Source organism: Rhodnius prolixus, unplaced genomic scaffold (genome assembly GCF_049639745.1).
Source record: "Rhodnius prolixus isolate KJV_2025 unplaced genomic scaffold, Rpr scaffold_8, whole genome shotgun sequence".
NCBI lineage: Eukaryota > Metazoa > Arthropoda > Insecta > Hemiptera > Reduviidae > Rhodnius > Rhodnius prolixus.
Window position 1 is genome coordinate 39,270,728 of NW_027411593.1, and position 17,758 is coordinate 39,288,485.

The window sequence follows — 17,758 nt, forward strand, 5'->3', positions numbered from 1 at the left end:
CATTTCTAAAATTGAATTTATTTTATCGACTTTCTCCCATCAATATATTGTTATAAAATTAATTATAATAAAATGGTAGTACATACTAAACCGAAATATTTTTTTATGGCAAGTTAATTGTCGACGACGTTTTTAAACATGCAATACGAACGCGCCGCGTCTCCGCGATTTTTTTGTGACGAGATACACACTTGTCGGTGACTTGTTCAAACATGCAATACGGACGCGATGCGTTTCGTACGAAGTTTCGTAAATTATTAATAAGAGTTAATCTATGTGCGGCCCGCCAATAAAAATAAAAATTTAAATTGGCCCATTGATTAAAAAGGTTGCTCACCCCTGCTCTAAATGATTATTTATCAAATAAAACTTAATTATTTTATGTTTTACTTAAGGCGCGTCAACATCTGAGGCGCCCATAGCTTTATCCAATGTATTGCCGGCCTCTAGTCAGTGTTCTCTCATTACAGAGCTCACAGTCCATCTCTGGACAGTGAGCAGTAAGAAGCTCCTAGGTGAAGATAAAATCTAAGGGCTAGCAGCTTGGATTCGAACCCGTGATCTAGTATTTGGAATTCATTCCATATATTGGAATCCAGTATTTGCTACTCATGTAATTCCCTTCCTAATGGTAGTTGTTTTAGAACCCCATGGTGAGTGGTTAGAGATACTTCAGAATCCACATTACTTCCCTGTAGATAAGGTAGACGATACAAACGAGGTTGAATAGATACAGAAATCTCGTAGATGTGACATATCACAAATTTTCAAATTACCAGTGATACAAATATTTTTAATTAAAATTAAATAAATGTGACTGCAATCAAACTGTAGCATTGACATATTAGTTTTTTTTTGCGTTTATTTATGCTACAATCAGTGCGTTGTCGCTATAAGTAACAATGATAGAAATGAATGGTAGATACAAACGGGTTGAGAAGTTACCCAGTAGTAACACACAAAAACATTAGACTATTAGTCACTCACTTCACTTGACAGGAGATCACGAGGCCACTGTCTTTTAGGGCGTCTTGCTAGGAAGTGTTCTTGAAGAAAGAGGATTTATATGAGATTACAGATGACCAAAACGTTTTGAGAGCTTAGTCAGATTAGACCTTGTTTATGGTGCAGAAATGTGGTTATTTTGTTATTTAGAACTAAATGGCAACGGTACTAAGTATTTAAGAACATATTTTACTGGTCCTCTAGTACCACGAACCACTTTATACGGTGTGAATTAAGTAAAAAAAGAATAAGTAATCTATTTCTTTTTTAAACTTACTCTGAAATTAAAATTAAAACATGCCTGCAAATTGGCTGTCCAGGACGACAGACAGGTTTAGCAGAAAAGTAATGACCAAATTCGTAACTGGCCACACTACTAAAACAATTATTCATATCTGTTGTGCACGTTAGGATGTGGAAGATCGAAATCTTCATTTGGAACTCAATAATATTTAAAATGTGTCGGTTTTTTAATGAGAATAAACTTTTATCTGAGGACTGGGAGAGAATAAAGAATTCATTCGATAACCCTATCTACTTTCCATTAAAAACTGAACTGGGATTGGAAAAGTAGTTTTATGTATCCATTAAGGTGACTGTTCTTATTAGTAGAATCAGATAAATGCATTCCAGACATTTCATTTTCTGATAATAAAGTTAATTATAAGTGGTACGCGCAAGATATCTGCCACTATTGTAATTTAAATCCGAAAGACGATCTTTCCTAGCTTTGCTTTGTAGCTTATATTTTTATTTATCTTCTTTTTGTTTTTTCTTTATTATTGTTAATGTTTGATTTTGATTTTTTTTTCTGTTGTGCAGCTCTTTTAGAGTGACGAATGCTATCCTCTCAATGTTAACGGCTTTGGTATCTAACCGATGCCAATAATTTTTTCCAATTCTAAAATTAATTCTACCCGAAGTAGTAGTAAAGTAGTATGGTTGTTATTAAGTTTAAATCTTGAGATGTAAATTTCAATAGAAATGACAATAGAAATAATAAAAGTATGGTGAAAGCTGTGAAGGAACTTTACGACACTAAATGTGCATAGAGAAGATGAGACAGTTTGGAAAGTGCTAAATGCCTCAATAGATTAATAATATACTACATATACATTAATATACAGGAGGAAATTAAATAATTCATTTTTATTATTATTTAAGGTCTGTTGCACTTACTTGTTTTTGGTAAATGACTATTCCTGTCATAACTAAAATGATATACAAAAAAATAAATAAATGAGAGAAAAAATTAAAAAAAATTAATAATTAGAAAATTAAAGAATAGACCCTTTATAGACGGATTTAGCCACACCCCACCTCAAAGAAAAAAAAAAAAGCTAATTAATATACAATATATGATTTTATGTAACGTGGGAAACTTATTCTCTTTATTAAAATCTGTTTTTCTTTTCTTTGTTCACTGAAAAAATTCCATGATTTAAATCATTTAATTAGTACTGTGAGAATTGAGATTGTTAATAAAACAGGAAGAGTCATCTAAATACGATTCTTAAAGAATTTATTTCAAAAAAAAGTTTTGCAAAAAGACGGTAAAAAATACTATAAACATATATACAAAAAGGAATTTTTTTTACATTTTACAGAGCAATTACTGCGAATCGCTGGATGAACTGCTACTTGAATCACTGGACATAACTTCAACGTCTTCACTATCTTTAGTGTGATTGCGTGTATCCATTGGCACACTTCCTTGGCCGACTGCCATATGAATTTCTCCGGAGGAATGCCACGCAAACTGATTTTGCTGCGATGCTGGAGGTTCTATTTTAAAATGGAAAAAAAATAAAGCATTAAAATATTCAAACAATTCAAATTACTATTCTTGCACTGGAAACAAAGTTTTAGAATCAGATTGTTGAATTTTATGTGAAATAGCAATGAACAAAATAATTATATAAAGAAAGTGGAGAATTTACAATATATTACTCTTACCAAGTACGCATCCAATAAAAAGAGTTTGAACTAATGAAATACATAATTAAAGATTTGTACAAGGATAATGAAAACTCAAGAGGAATCTAATAATTTATTGTTTTTATTATCTTGGGAGAGTAAAGTCTAGTACCTGGCACTCGCGGATGTCTTTCTCTAAGCATTTAAATACAGTTTGCTCAAATCTATGGGTGTTAATGTGTAAACTTTTTTAACTATTAAGCAAAAAATTTAATTTAAAATACTGTAATAAAAAAATACTATATTCGCCTTTTACTATAAAATGCTTTATAAGTTTGATTCATTACCTACCTAACCAATTTACACGAACTTACAAAGAATGCATCATAAATGTCTAAGGTTAAGTGGATCGTTTCGACGATGACACCCCTAGGGCACTATGTGCAGCACTATCTCTACATTACCGGTGCATCAACAACAATTACTACTGTCAGAAAATATTATAACTCCCTATGAAAACTTTAGCAGAAAATAAAAAATATTGTGTATTACAGACTATATTATTTTCCATAAAGGAACGACTAAGAAAACCCTACTTTAGTAAACAGTGCAATTAAGGTTTTTTGGATTTATTATTGAGTTTGAACAGACATTTTTCTTGATTGTATAGGCGTCATCAGTCTGACTCCTCTATCTCAAACTCATTGTCTATTATACCTGAATTGTAAGTAAACTATTTTAATATTTTAATCCAATTATACATATTTGATCCCTTACTTTTGAATGTCAACAAATAAAGTTTGATATCGTAAATGAAAGTTTTAGATTCGAAACAACTTTTTATATTTGACTGGAGATTAGGAAATGACAACAGCGTTTTTTTCTCTAAGTTGAGAATTTAATTATTATAGGGGTGGGGCCTTCATCACTTTCAAGTTTTAATCTGTAATAATAATGTGGTATCATATCACCGCCAATTTCTTCCCTCAACAAGTGTAACGTCATTTTCCTCATTTCCGAGTTTTGTCCCATTTAATAGAGTATTTTGTGTCATCTGATTGAATAGATCCAGTAATTCATCAATTTCATTCTAAATTATTTATTTTTGTTTTAATTACCAAGCATATGACGATTTCAGTTATTAACTTTTATTTTTATCAAGCTTTCTAGTGACTAGGTCATTTAAAGCAGAAGGATAGAAGACATACCTACCTTACATATAACAATATAAAAAAATATTACAATTGTTATTAGCATAAGCCCTGAAGATGACCTGATTAGGACGAAAGCTGGGTAAAAATAAAAAATAATGACTGAAATTGGCAATATTCTTTCTTCCTAATGGCTTAATCAACAAAAACAATGAACAATTCTCAAGTATATGACTTTACACGATTATACCTCATCAGCCAGAGTGGTAATAGTTTCTTATTTCTTTTTTAAAAGGATGATAAATAGTTTTTGATTTAATTTTAGCTCTAATTTGTTCTAATCTGGTAAGCAGTGCATTGTTGAGACGATCTCCCTCTCTACCACTGTCAGTCCCCTCTAACGTATTCGCAATGTAGGTACAGTTCCAATGGAATTCCTGTTACTTTACTACTATGTATTGAATAAAATTTAAAAGAAACAATCACAAATTATGCGATGACATCGTAATTTTAGAAGAAAAGTATTGCACAAAAACAAGGAAAGAATCAGATACTTTTATTATCTGTTGCTCATTTGACTTTTCAAGCTGGGACATCTTTGCAACTTAATTTTATTGGGCGCTAAGCGTCCGAAATTTTCATTCTACCATTTTAATATACCACAACAATTCACATTCTCACCTGAATGATGTCCAGCTCGATGCATTTCACCCAATGCATTTGTTTGCTGCAACATATTACCATTTAAAGGCATATCGCTGAGCCGTCCCAGAAAACCAACTCTCATTTCAATATCTGTAAAAAAAAAGAACAAAAATAAGTTAGTCTCTTGATATACTACATAAATTTAAAGAATTGTAACAAGAAGGAGTTGATTAGCTGAGTAGTTAGCGAAAACTGGATTCCAACGCGGAGATCACGGGTTCGAAAACAGCAGCTGGCCCTTAAATTTTCTCTTCCTAGGAGCTTTCTACGGCTCTCTGTCCGGTGATGTAACGAGAATAAATTTTCCGGAGGCTGGCAGTGCATTGAAAAAAAACTCCAGGCGCCAATAACCGTCAGATGTTGACGCGTCTTAGATAAATAAATAAACAAAACCATAAACAAAACGGGAATTATTCCCCATTGTGTACATCAGATTTGTTTTCAACGTTTACGCCCAATAAATTAAAAATTAAACAAATTAACTAAATGTTTTCTACAGTACAAAGCATGTTACGCATAATTTACATTTAAATTGCACTTCCATTTTAGCATCTCCAGAAGAAAAGGTTGGGTGACAAAATGAAAACTCAAACCACAAAGCATACTTTTAGACATTGCAGTGCCCTCAACAAAACAATTATAGTAAAAAATGGAACAAGAGACTCGGAATTAAAACTTGTAAGGCACATTATGTTTGTAGCCGCCAACAAAAGCATGTTTAAAACTGATCAGATTTCAATTTACAGATTTGTTTTTTTTTTTTTGCTGGCGTTGGAAAAAAATAAATAAATAAAGACCAAGTGAAAAATATACAAACAAAACTAGAAAATCCTGCAACTCCGAAAACACAATGCACAATAGTGACAAGGTACAACTTAGACACAATCTAAGTTCTTTATATAAATTCGATTTTATAATTGCAATAACAGTAGTTCTTGTTTAGATCTCATTCATAATTCACAGATAACTATTATTACGCAATTATTCAATCTTGAAAACCATAGAAACTCTCAATTTCTTTTTTAAATGCCGTTCATTTTCCTTTGTTAGATGCGACAAATGCAAAAGTTTTGATTAAAAGAGCTTTCAATATTTACAGTTGAATTACCTCATATTTGAAATTTAAGTTAATTGCTAAAAACCTTGGAAATATAATAAGTTCAATTGATTATCATGATGTAACTTGTTTTTCTAATGTGGAATATAATGCGACAACTTAAAATTAACATGAATTAAATATGATATTCTTGTAATTTGAAATTTTGTGTTTTGAGAGAGTTTTCAGGACATTAACCTTGTCTGTCCTATTATACATAATTACAACAAGACAGCCGTTTTGATGTTTGAATTGTGTTATAATGATAAGTGGCCGTCAGAATTGGTTAAAATAGTTAAAAGATACTAAAGCTACACGTGCTCTGTGTGAAAAAAAAAGCGAATTGTCTGGTTTCAAAAATTTAATAGAAGAGGGCGATTATGTGAGTTATGATGTGAGACTTTACTGAAAGCAATTGAATAAAATCCAATCTCAAGATCTTATCCATTTTCAGCAGAAACTCCTCATTACGGAAAACGTAAAAGGAAGATGCAGAATAGTTCCACATAAACTTACACCTGCTTCAGGTGAACGAACATCTGTAAAAGTCTCTTCAAAATCCATCTGATATACGTAAGCTTCTTCAATGAATAATGACGTGATGGAAAAAGACTTTACTGGCGAAATTATGACGAAAGTGATTATTTGTTAGTATTAGGAAATTTGGTCAGTAGCACTTTCCATTGGTGCAAGAAAGCACCAATGCTTTAAAAAAAGTTGTACGTTTCCTGGAGTAATTATTGTGAATTCGTTGTCGATAGACTTTACAAGAATTCCGACATTAAAACATTATTCATTACTGGTGCATTGCCAACAAGTTTTGTCCAAGCAAAATACGTTTTAAAACATTCCATCAGACTAAAGACAAAACTATAACCGACGTTATACGTTGAATTTCTTTGACCACAACCTATATGCGAGATCTAAACTACTTCCAACCGCCTATAATTGTACCCTCACCGACGTTTTATCTAGAATGTAAGAACATTTTCATTACGAACATACAAGGTATGCAACAGTTTTGGAGGCTAATAGTTGGCGAAAGATAGCTGTCATCGAGCAATCAAAATGGACAATAGCTTGAACGATAGTTTCTATAAGCTTCATTATTATTATACTTGAAAAGATGCAGAAAAATTTGGAGAAATGTAGTCAAATATTCCAATTTATTAATTTTCTCAGCCAATTATCAACTGCAAATCCTATATATATTTAAAAAGCTATTTACAACGTACCAGTTGGGTACGGCCTTCGAGGGTCACCCGGTTGCCACGTCAAAGGTGCACACACAGCGTTGGATGAACTTATTCTGTGAGCAAATCTGATTAAATCTTCAGATGAGACTGGCCTTTTATTAGCTCGATTTATTGATTGAAGTTTTTGTTTCGCTTGATAGATAGCTGTAGCCTGTAACCCAGAGTTAGTCAAATATTATTGCAATATAGAGACAGAGAGTGAAAAAAAAAAGTGGAAATGTTCAATTACCAAAATTTGCTCGGCCTCTTTTAATTGTCGCTGCAGCTGTTGTATATCTTGATCAAGTTTATCAACTTCCGCCCTCAGTAAATCCATCTTCTGATTCACTTTTGCTTGTTCTGCTGCTAACTTTAAAGTTTCTTTTAATTCATTGTCTTTCATAACAAGCAATTCTGTCAAATGCACTTGTTCAGCACCACATAACTTTTGATGTTTCATGGCTATGGCATTTTCAATTATTTCCCTTAAAAAATATATGTATGTATAATCGTGGTTATTTATGGCTAGGGAACGTTTCATGGTTATCAAACCATGTATATATGGAGAGTACAATTTAAAAAAATAATTAAAGCGATTCAATAAATGAAAGTTATTTTTTCTTTATTTACTTTGAAATTAACTCCTTAAAAGTTATTTTTTATTTTTTCTTGGTTTCAGGGCCTTGAACTGATGCCAAATAAACATAATCTATAGTGCAATCTTTTTGGAAGCAAATTTTTCAACGAAATTAACGAAAATCTTCTTACAATTGTTTTGGATTTATGAAACCATATTTTAGATTTGTCTCAATTATTTCATATTAGTGAACTTAATTGAGTAATACAAATGAAAAAAAGGAGGCGCTGATGACGATTTCAACTGTTGTGCAAAAAAATAAAATATAATAATAATGATAAGATAATTACTAAATAAAATAAAAATTAAATTAGAAAATACATATTAATCGTAAGAATGAGCAAGATACAAGGAGGACCTCAAGAAACTTTTGTTTCAGGATTAATTACAACTTATAGAAGTGGGTCAAAAAATAATTCTAAATAAATAATAAATAAGACAAAACCAAAAATAAAAGGTTGAGAACACTATTTTTAAAAGTAATACAGTAGAATACTTATTTATTTTTCGAAACCGATTCCCATCAGGATAAATTGAAATAAAAAAACAAATGAGACGTAGTTGTATTGCATAGCACAAAATTAACATTAGATTATTAAAAAAAGGAAACTCTAATAGAAAGTAAAAGTATTTTAAAATTAAGAAATCAAAAGAAAAGGACTTTAAATTTTGAAATAAACTAATTTCTTCAGCTAGCAGAAAAAAAGAGTAGATTTTTAAAGTTGGACATTTTGGTAGGTTCCCAAATTGATAAAGGTAGGGATTCTAAAATTTACGACAGCTACTGTAAAAGATCTGTGATAGAGTTACGCGAATTACGAAAATAACGAATTTAGTCAAGACATCCGTGTGTATCAGAAGATATGTAAATTAGTCGGTACAGTAACTAGGAAAGCCAGTATTGAGAAGTTCAGTGTACTCACGTAAACTATACCTAGGAAATATTTTCTTCTATTTCCAAACTTCAACCAAATTAATTTAGTGTTATTGTAATACAACACAAGATTTGAATATCCTCGTTGAAATTGTGTTATCTGTTCAGTCTAGAAGAAAGTAATGCCTAGATCATGTGCCGAATTCACATAAGTCATTTACTTCAAGACAGGATAAATCACGCAGGTCATGGTAGTCAGTTCCACATCAATGTAGAAGTTTTCATAAGTGTAATGAATTTACAAAAGAATACAAAAAAAATTCATGGGAACCTTCAGACTTTTGCTGAACCTGAAGGTCTTGAATTCCAATTTTAGTTTTAATATTAAATATCATTAAACATTTATTTGTTTTGAGAAATTTGCATTGCAAGATGTTACTTACTTGGAAATTAACCCAATATCCTCTATAATAGAAAGCAACTTCTCTCCTGTGCTTACATTACTAGTTGATCTAGCCATCTTTGATTATTGTTTTAAATCAACTAAAACGTTAAATATGATTAAACCATTCAATCGACTGCGATTGACATTCCACAATGAATCTGGTGTCCACAAACTCTGCACGGGACCATCGACGGTAGCTCCTATTTGCTGTTAGAGCACTAACAAGTAATAACCTCCCCAACAGGTTATAGAAATGGCGAAACTTCACCTAGCGGTTACCGGCTTTTACTTATTTGTTCCTAACTTTATTTTAAATAAACTTATTACAGTAAATAAATAATTTTTATATAACAAATAGCCAATCTAAAATTTAAAACCATCAATTAACTTAGAATATAATTGTAATCACTCTACCTCTACTACACCGGAATAATTTTAACGGCCTATTCCCCGCCACAAGTAAGAAGACAATAAAAATTCCCCACTTTTATGTAACGCCCACTATTAAAAGCCTATCTTCTTGAAGAAGGTCACACTTAGCTGCTTTATTTGTAAGTGTTTAACTGTTACAAGAAGCCTAAAGACACGTAAGGTAATAAGAATATCATTGTTCATCTCCTTTAAATTTTTTGTAACAATTTACTAAAGTAAGGAATTTCAAAATATTCTTATTTGATAGTAAACATTCTGTTTTTTAATCCCTCATTACGCAACAAGCTGTGAAATGTAATTAAGAATAATCTCAGCGATGTAGTTATTAGTAATTTTCTTTTAAGATATTCCAAACAAAGAATGGTATAAAAATTTCTTTGTTTTTTAAAATAAAAACTCCACAGAAGACTGAAATTTATCGCCATAATGCCGGTAAATTATTCATATGAAAATAGCTGATTCAGTATCTGCAATCGACTATCTCGTATCACATTGTGCAAAATATCATTTGTTTTTTAATCATTTGAGTAAAAATTTAATTAAAAATCGGTTATCTTTCCAATTGGGTAAGCAATTTTGTAAATCAAGTCAACATTTTTAGCCTTAATTGTGACCTTTTTTTAATTCTTAAAACCAAGTTTTTCCTAATCTGTTTTTCTCTAGAACAATGACGACCTACAAACTCACATATTTTCCTGTGAAGGCTTTGGCCGAACCCATCCGATTTATTCTCAGTTACATGGACAAGGAATTTGAAGACACTCGTTTTGAAAGAGAAAACTGGCCTTCAATTAAACCTAGTTAGTATTTATTCTTCTCAGATATTTATCATTTTAAAGTGATGGAATTAATCTTCATTAATTAAAAAAAAAATCTTTAAAGTGATGGATTTGTAATTTTCCCTTCCGTTCCTAAGTGGAAAGGTTGCGTTTGTGCAAATTTTTGAAACTAGATTTCACAAGATATTCACGCATGAAAAAGCTCATTGTGCTCGAAAACTTTATATTTACAAATGTAATGAATATTTATAGAAGACATTTGTCATTTTCAGCCCCGTCTCTTGAATTAATAAAAAATTGTGCGAGTGTATCACATTTTCGTTATGTTTCATTTTTGGGGGTCATGAAGGTTTTTGAACTAATATTTCATAGGAAGTCCATGGTTTGAAGACCTCGCGTTAGGTTTTGTAGAAAATCCTTGAGTGAGGCGTGAGTTTTGTGAGGACCCTCGTTTTAAGAGGGGGGAAAAAAATCACGGAGGACCTAAGAGAATGTGATCAAAATATCTAATTTGAGAGTACTACTTTAATTATTTTGTCTTTTATCTTATCGAGATTTTCTAGAAAATAGTTCCAACGAATTTTATTTAAATTTTGCACACTCATTGCGCACATTAAGACGTGCGTACAACTTTTTTCAAAAAAATTCAAGGAAATTCTGTTAAGGGCGTATTTGGGAGAGAGGTTAATGTCGAATTCTTTCAGAAATTTCAGTGTAATGTACAGTCATAGTCGTTATTAAAAGTGGGTCATAAATTGTCAATTTGAAGAAAATAACTCTACTGGAAGTACCAATTTACAGAATAGATTTTTCACTTTTTGAGGTTTTCTTGATTACGTCTCCTTTTTTTCTCTTTAAACTTAACGTACATTACGTACAAATAAATATATTAACTTTTATTTTAATATTCTTCAAAGGTTGTTGTAGCTTTCCTTGAAAGTGCCACATTAGTTTAATATTCTGTTTACAAAATTTATAAAGATAGAATTCAAGATTTTCTAAAAAGTTCAGAGTTAGAGCAAATGTTATGTTTCAAATGCTTTAAAAAAAGAAAGAATTTCTTCTAGAATACGTATTTATAGTTTTGCATTTGATAAATAAATAACGATAATATATTTAAATTACTAAGGTAGTTATACAGAGAGGGAACCCTTGTTTATTTAAGTTCTTATCAGTCCTTTATCTTAGAAACGCTCATTCTTTTTTTTTTAGTTTCTACTGATAAGAAAAAAAAATTAATCTGAAAATAAACATTTTAAAGACAAGAAACGTTCATTTAAAAGAAAATTTATTCAAACTTGAATATTAACTGCAATTGTTACGTCATACTTAACAGAATACTCTAGGCAGGAGAAACCCTTGTCGGCTTACAAAAGAAAAATTAAATTTATATGCGTGTAAAGATACGTTTTTTTTAGAAAATTCTCAAACTTGGTAGGAAGTGACGTCTTGATGGGTATTCTTAATAGGGGGACTTGAACTGCGCGACACCCCAGCCTAATGTAGCCTCAGCCTCTCCCTAAAAATATTGTTCTAGGTACAGGCCCCTCAACTAAATTTAATATTCAAGGATGACCGCTTTCATATCTTAGTAGATATATATACACCCATTTGTGCCCATTATGTAAAGTATAGTAAGAGAGACGTGTGAGGGTTTAGCCCAAATTTTTTGTCTAATTTTCAGCGACACCATTTGGCAAAGTGCCTGTATTAGAGGTTGACGGTAAACTACTTCATCAGTCTACTGCAATCACTCGCTATTTTGGAAGAGAAGCAGGAATTGCTGGGAAAGACAATTGGGAGGCGTTACAGATTGATATAGCCGTTGATACTGTACATGACTTGCGTCAAGGTAAGAATCTTAATTAGTTTTTTATCCATTCTTCTTCTCTTTCTTCTTCTCTATACAAAATCGTCTTGTGTTTGTTGTTCTATTACAGCCATAGCCGCCTTCTCGTATGAGACTGATGAAAATGTTAAAGAGAGGAAAAAGAACGAAGCTCTTAAAGATACAGTACCATTTTATTTAAAAAAGCTGGATGATTTAGTCAAACTGAACGGAGGTTACCTGGCCAACTCTACTGTTCGTATTCTATCATTTAGAGGACATTTAAGTTTAACCATGTACTACAATTCTTCATATCATTTACTTATTTTAGTTTCTATTTGATTTCAGTTATCATGGGGAGATCTCTACTTCGTTGCTATCTCAGATTATTTGTCGTATATGCTTCAATTTGATATATTTGAAAATCATCCCAATTTGAAAGCATTAAAAGATAATGTTCTTGCTATTCCGAAAATTAAAGCATGGGTGGACAAACGACCAGCATCAGAGCTATAAAGAAAAATATTGTCTGAAATAATTAAAATATCTACTTATTAAGTTTATTATATACAAAAAACTTTGTTTATTGAATAAATTTTAATAAAATAAAGATATATTTTCCAAGCATAACTGCCTATTTACTTTTTTCCTTAAATATCCGTGCAATTTCGACTAGTAATACAATAAAATTTTTTGCTTTTATTTATTTTACATATATACTTACCTACATAATTATAAGCAGCTTAGACAGAAATTGGATGTTAAGCTGCGCCTAAAAAAATAGGTGATTTCTACTTTATAAGCAGCTTATTGAATAATAATATAAGTATCAACAGGGAACGCCTCATCAAAAGGAAAAAGAAGGCAAATGTCTTCTTTACTAAAAACAGATTTCTGATTTCAAGGCGATAGAGTGATATTTTCTTGAGAGGTTCCGTTTAGAGGTCCTCTGAATCAGAAAAAGTATTTTTTTGAAAACCTGTAAAATTTCTCAAGAACGGAAAATCGCTATAAAAAGAAATTATGTTTATTATTAAAATTAATGATGAAGTAGTAAGATATCGTAATGTCTGTAAAGGATTTAATTAGAAAACACTAATATGTAAAAATTGGGCTATATTTCAGGTATTTTGTTTAATTTAAAAATTGGTGGCCGTTCTAACTTGTCACCAAGTTGGGTTGGACACTTACTTTGCTTAATTTTGCAGCAAAAACGACGTCCAAAAACTAAAAATTTGGAGATGGACAGACTAATTTAACGGAAGATAAATTATTGCATATTAACTATTGCACTACAATACGAGATTGAGAGAACTTATGATTGAAAAATTGAAATATACTCAAAGTCGTTTTATAGAGTAATACTTAATATTACGTACAATAATTTAGGAAAATATGTACTTATATAGATAGATACCAATCAAAAATCTAAACCCTGAAATGAACTAAGTATATTTCGAAACGTTAGCGCAAAGATTTTTTAATTTACAAACTTACCAAAACTCAGAATTCCTCAGAAATATCTAATCGTATGGATGTTATTAGTGCAACGTTTAAAAGCCAAGAAGAAATTAAATTTATTATGTATTTATGCAACTTTAAAAGCAAGCCTAATTTCTTTTACTTTTTTAACTTCCCAATACATTTATCATCAATTTTACAAAATAATAATTCGATAAACTAATCTTAACTTATTATTTATTTCACGCATGTATTAAAAAAAGAAAAGTGAAATTCAATATTATATCTGAACAAAGCACAATTACAAATATTTTGATCACAGGGAAGCAATTACAAAGTTAGTACCTTCACATCCCACAGTGTAACAATTTTAAATTTATTTGGTCTATTTTAGAGTATAAATCAAGTTTTCCAAGATTGTGTTTAATAGAAACATTTTTTGTGTTAAGCTACGAAAATACTGGAATCATCATTTGATGAAAAATAATAAAAACTTTATAAAATATTTAGAAAGGTATATTTTTAACCTACAGTTTTTCAGTATCTAACAGTGCAGTGATTATTGAATGAGTTTGAAAGAAATATACTTAAGCTTGGGTCTTCAACGTAGTATATTAACATAATATAAGACGCTGTTGCCAAAGAGTAGCTAGGAATAGAATAAAAATAATAATTTTGAGAGTAAACCTTTGAAAATGTAACAAAAATAAATAAATATAAGAAAAATAAAATAGATGATAAGGTCAGTTTCAATCATAAAGCGTGACCTTAGTCTTCACAGCCAGTAGATACTGTCCCCGGTGTTATGTAAACATTCACTTGCATTTCCGTTCTCTGTGGTTGACGTTGTTCTAACGTGGGCATCGTATTGACATAACCATATTCCAATGAAAATCCAAAAATCACTTTATCACCATTCGCTAATGAAGCGTTGGGAATAACCATAAATTTTATAGCAGCTTTATTTCCTTTACGCCAAACAACGATTCTGAAAAAAGAAAACAACTGTTGAAAAATTGCCTCTTAAATCAATGTTATTATTCTATAGTGAAGATTTTCTCAAAAGTAAAATTAAACCTAAAAAAACAAGCGAAGAGGAGATTCTGGCAATGATTATAACGCATACCATCTGTTATACCATACAATCTACATCATCCTTCCATTACACATGTACCGCTTTCAAATAAATCAAATTCCCAGATGCTCCAAAACTATCAATGTGTGTTTTATTTTTTTTAAAAAATAATGTTTGAATTAAAAACAATAGCGTCGATTTTATTCGCCATAACAAAACACTATCCTACTTACGACTATTTTTGGATTTTCAACCTCGTATCATGGATACACGTGCTATGAGTGATAAAATCTAGATATCATCCGGCAGATATGCAAAGCGACCACATTTAAAAATTATAGGATTACTTAATGGTAGAGGAGGCGGATAACAAGAAGAAGCAGCAGTCATATTCAAATAAAAAATTAGAAAATGGCGAATTTATACTGGCCAACATGTCCAATTTTCTTCCACTCTTTTTAGTGAGATAGTAATCATACTAAAATAGTATATAGTATTAATAACAGTAGTAAATTAAAATTTACAAATAAAAGTAAAAATTGAACTAAACATAAACATGGCTACAAATGACGTGTGCTTTGAAATCGCTGATATTATTAGTCCAAGCTTGCATGTTTATTGCATCCCTGTCCGGTTTTGAATTTTCATCTAACATCAGACATAGAGTTTGTTACCATCTCGCACTACACTTCCTGAATCAGCGGTATTATCCAACAATGCGGTTCTAACCACACTTTCAACATTTCTTTAATGTTCCCGAAGAAAAAATCACCTAATGGCCGATCGTTCAACTTGTATCACATTTGATACAGAACATAGGAACATGCCTGTAACCACTTGTAATACTATAATGTTAAATGTTACTATATTGTGAAACATGAGGCACATGCCTGTAACCACTTGTAATACTATAATGTTAAATGTTACTATATTGTGAAACATGAGGCACTTTTGCGACAAGTGGATACATTATTTTTTACTCTGAAAAGTGAATAGCATGAAATTAGTATTAGTAACCAAAATACATCATACACGATTATTCAACTAAATTCAGGAAAAACCAGACTTTCGTTACTTCATTTTTCCTGCTCTTACTGGGAAATTAAAAGAAAATATTTTTATTTAGTTAACTTTCAGTGATAGGAAAAGTATACTAATGAATTAAACCAAAAGTGATAAAAATAATCCATCTTACTTAGGATCATCTTGGAAATTGTGAGTATCGCCTGTATCATCATATTCTGCTGCATCATCTCTTGGTGGTAGTATAACTGAACATGTTGGAAGTACCACTTTAGTATTCGTTGTAATTGCTCTTTTTAATTTAGGAACCAAAAATGGTTGAACCTGTTGAACGGAAACAGTAAATGTTTTTGAAGTAAAATGAAATTATGTTACAACACTCAACGTATCAAACTTCTTAACCTTTTTTTCATCTGTCTGATCTTCAGTAAATGCAGCCTTTCGTTTTTCCTCCTCATCTTTGTCAACTAAATCGCCGAACTGTAATGATGTGAGATGCTGGGTTGGATTGGTTACTTTCAAAATAATTTCAGAATGTTTTCCACAGATTAATGGCTCAAAAGTCATGATCTTTACTTCCGGCATATGATAACTGGAAACGTATTCAACTAATTAGATTAAAAATTTTAAAAAAATATTAATAAAAAGCTTATTAAATAAATATTTTAATATACGTATGCATATATTTTTCCGAAAACTATAAAATAATTGATAACACTCAATAGTGGTTAATGTACTTAGCAAGAAAAAATTTGATAAAGATGAATTTTATTATATTGGTAAAATTATGACAATATTTTTTGATTCTTAATATTAAATAGAAAGGCAATTAAGTTCTGAAGGAAACATAACTGTCAGGCATTCCCGTTCCCTTATTAAGTAAATTTGCCTTAACTTTACCGAGTGATTACCAATAGAAATAATGTCCTTACACAAGCCCAAAGGGAGCAAGTGGACTGGCTACTTCTTTATAAATTGTAGTACCCGCTGGACAATATACTTCCAAAGCCATAAACATTGGGCAGTAAAGCTGGTTAGTACAGCTTAATGAGAAGTTTATTGAAACGTGACGGTGATGCGACCATACAGCATAGATTTCGACATGAAATTATTTTTTATAGGACTAACGATAGACTAAGGTTCTTACAACTTGTACTCTTGACTCTTTCAGATACCTTCACGAAAAATTCGATGTCACTTCAGCTTTCGGACAGTATCACTATAAATCAGGGTGGCGCTAAAAGATCTCATGCTTATCGATAAGTGTACTTAATTGATAACAACATTCCGATCCAAAGTCACTGTTGCTCAAATTACTAACTTTTTACTTAGCATTACTTGAACACTTACAAGAGAAGCTGGGAGCGGTAAAACAAGATGGTAAAACATTATTAACAAGGTGTCTATGGTAAAGTGTAACCAGAACTTTGAGGCGAGCCCCTTATTTATTGGGAAAATTGTATTTTTTTCAACACCAAATCTTTCATCAAATCTTCGCTGCGCCAACACCACCGAACTGTCACACTGACCAAGTTGCCAAGCCCTATCATCAAGTCCTAAGTTCCGAGGTTCTTGAAACCACATCTAATATCACGTAACTGCCAATCCGAGAGATAGAAAAATGCGCTTGTTCCCTTTTACCCCTGTCAACTCTTACCAAAAACATTACAACTCCCTCCTGGATGCTGAGTAGAACTATTTGGGTTAAGCACTCTCACAGGCTAATTCTAGCTCATGCCTGACCAAGTAAGGCCAGTCTGATGCCAGGTTCGATGCCTTTACCCAAAAAACAGATCATTTTTGACTTAGCCATTTACGTGTTTATATAATACTATAAATACTTACTATGCAGCAAGTTGGATTTTGAATTTAATCGATCCTGGATTATATTCCGGTTTTGATACATTATGTTCACACTTTCTACATCGCAAAGAACGCTTTATATAAAAGTGCCTATGCTGTGGATGCAACATACTTGTTACTTCTGTCTGAAGCATCGGATTAGCATGTCTTTGTTCTAAAGTGGTGACTGAAATGTTAATGTATCTAATTTTATTAAAAACTATATATAAACTACTTTATTGTATTGATCAAA

The 17,758-nt window shown here is 31.3% G+C and overlaps 3 protein-coding genes and 1 long non-coding RNA gene across 7 annotated transcripts in view; 2 read left to right on the forward strand and 2 right to left on the reverse strand.

Moving 5' to 3' along the window:
* Nucleotides 1-2,510: 2,510 nt before the first annotated feature.
* MED4 (mediator complex subunit 4) lies at nt 2,511-9,507 on the reverse strand. Its single transcript, XM_074122897.1, has 5 exons — nt 9,064-9,507; nt 7,360-7,594; nt 7,110-7,281; nt 4,755-4,868; nt 2,511-2,790 (listed from the first exon to the last, which is right to left on the reverse strand). Exons 1-5 carry the CDS (start codon nt 9,138-9,140, stop codon nt 2,618-2,620), a joined length of 771 nt encoding a protein of 256 aa, XP_073978998.1. The 5' UTR covers nt 9,141-9,507; the 3' UTR covers nt 2,511-2,617.
* LOC141451479 (uncharacterized) lies at nt 5,333-8,143 on the forward strand. The gene is made up of 3 exons (XR_012456834.1): nt 5,333-6,256; nt 6,329-6,447; nt 7,789-8,143. It is a non-coding gene; the product is annotated as an uncharacterized lncRNA (long non-coding RNA).
* A 2-nt stretch (nt 9,508-9,509) lies between the features above and the next one.
* Nucleotides 9,510-12,734, forward strand: LOC141451476 (glutathione S-transferase-like). Of its 2 annotated transcripts, none has more exons than XM_074122900.1 (5): nt 9,510-9,657; nt 10,161-10,297; nt 11,961-12,128; nt 12,217-12,359; nt 12,453-12,734. In XM_074122900.1, the coding sequence occupies exons 2-5, from the start codon at nt 10,165-10,167 to the stop codon at nt 12,618-12,620; spliced, it is 612 nt and encodes a 203-aa protein (XP_073979001.1). In that variant the 5' UTR covers nt 9,510-9,657; nt 10,161-10,164; the 3' UTR covers nt 12,621-12,734. The 2 variants fall into 2 exon arrangements, with proteins under 2 accessions (XP_073979001.1, XP_073979002.1); XM_074122901.1 differs by lacking the exon at nt 9,510-9,657 and adding an exon at nt 9,931-10,063.
* Nucleotides 12,735-13,671: 937 nt separating this feature from the next.
* The window catches only part of DCTN4-p62 (dynactin subunit 4), a 46,571-nt gene continuing 42,484 nt past the window's right edge, over nt 13,672-17,758 (reverse strand). For all 3 annotated transcript variants that reach the window (XM_074122885.1, XM_074122884.1, XM_074122886.1), the window contains exons 5-8: nt 17,509-17,692; nt 16,066-16,255; nt 15,836-15,987; nt 13,672-14,553 (exon numbers count right to left, since the gene is read on the reverse strand). In XM_074122885.1, the coding sequence (XP_073978986.1) occupies nt 14,334-14,553; nt 15,836-15,987; nt 16,066-16,255; nt 17,509-17,692 (746 nt within the window). In that variant the 3' untranslated portion in view covers nt 13,672-14,333. The remainder of the gene's footprint in view (nt 14,554-15,835; nt 15,988-16,065; nt 16,256-17,508; nt 17,693-17,758) is intronic.

Coding starts and splice junctions, on each gene's coding strand:
- MED4 (XM_074122897.1), bottom strand. CDS start 9,140: ATGGCTAGATCAACTAGTAATGTAAGCACAGGAGAGAAGTTGCTTTCT. Junction 7,595..9,063: donor GATATTGGGTTAATTTCCAA/GTAAGTAACATC, acceptor ATATTTTTTAAG/GGAAATAATTGAAAATGCCA. Junction 2,791..4,754: donor TCGAGCTGGACATCATTCAG/GTGAGAATGTGA, acceptor ATTTTAAAATAG/AACCTCCAGCATCGCAGCAA.
- LOC141451476 (XM_074122900.1), top strand. CDS start 10,165: ATGACGACCTACAAACTCACATATTTTCCTGTGAAGGCTTTGGCCGAA. Junction 10,298..11,960: donor CTGGCCTTCAATTAAACCTA/GTTAGTATTTAT, acceptor TCTAATTTTCAG/CGACACCATTTGGCAAAGTG. Junction 12,360..12,452: donor GTTACCTGGCCAACTCTACT/GTTCGTATTCTA, acceptor ATTTGATTTCAG/TTATCATGGGGAGATCTCTA.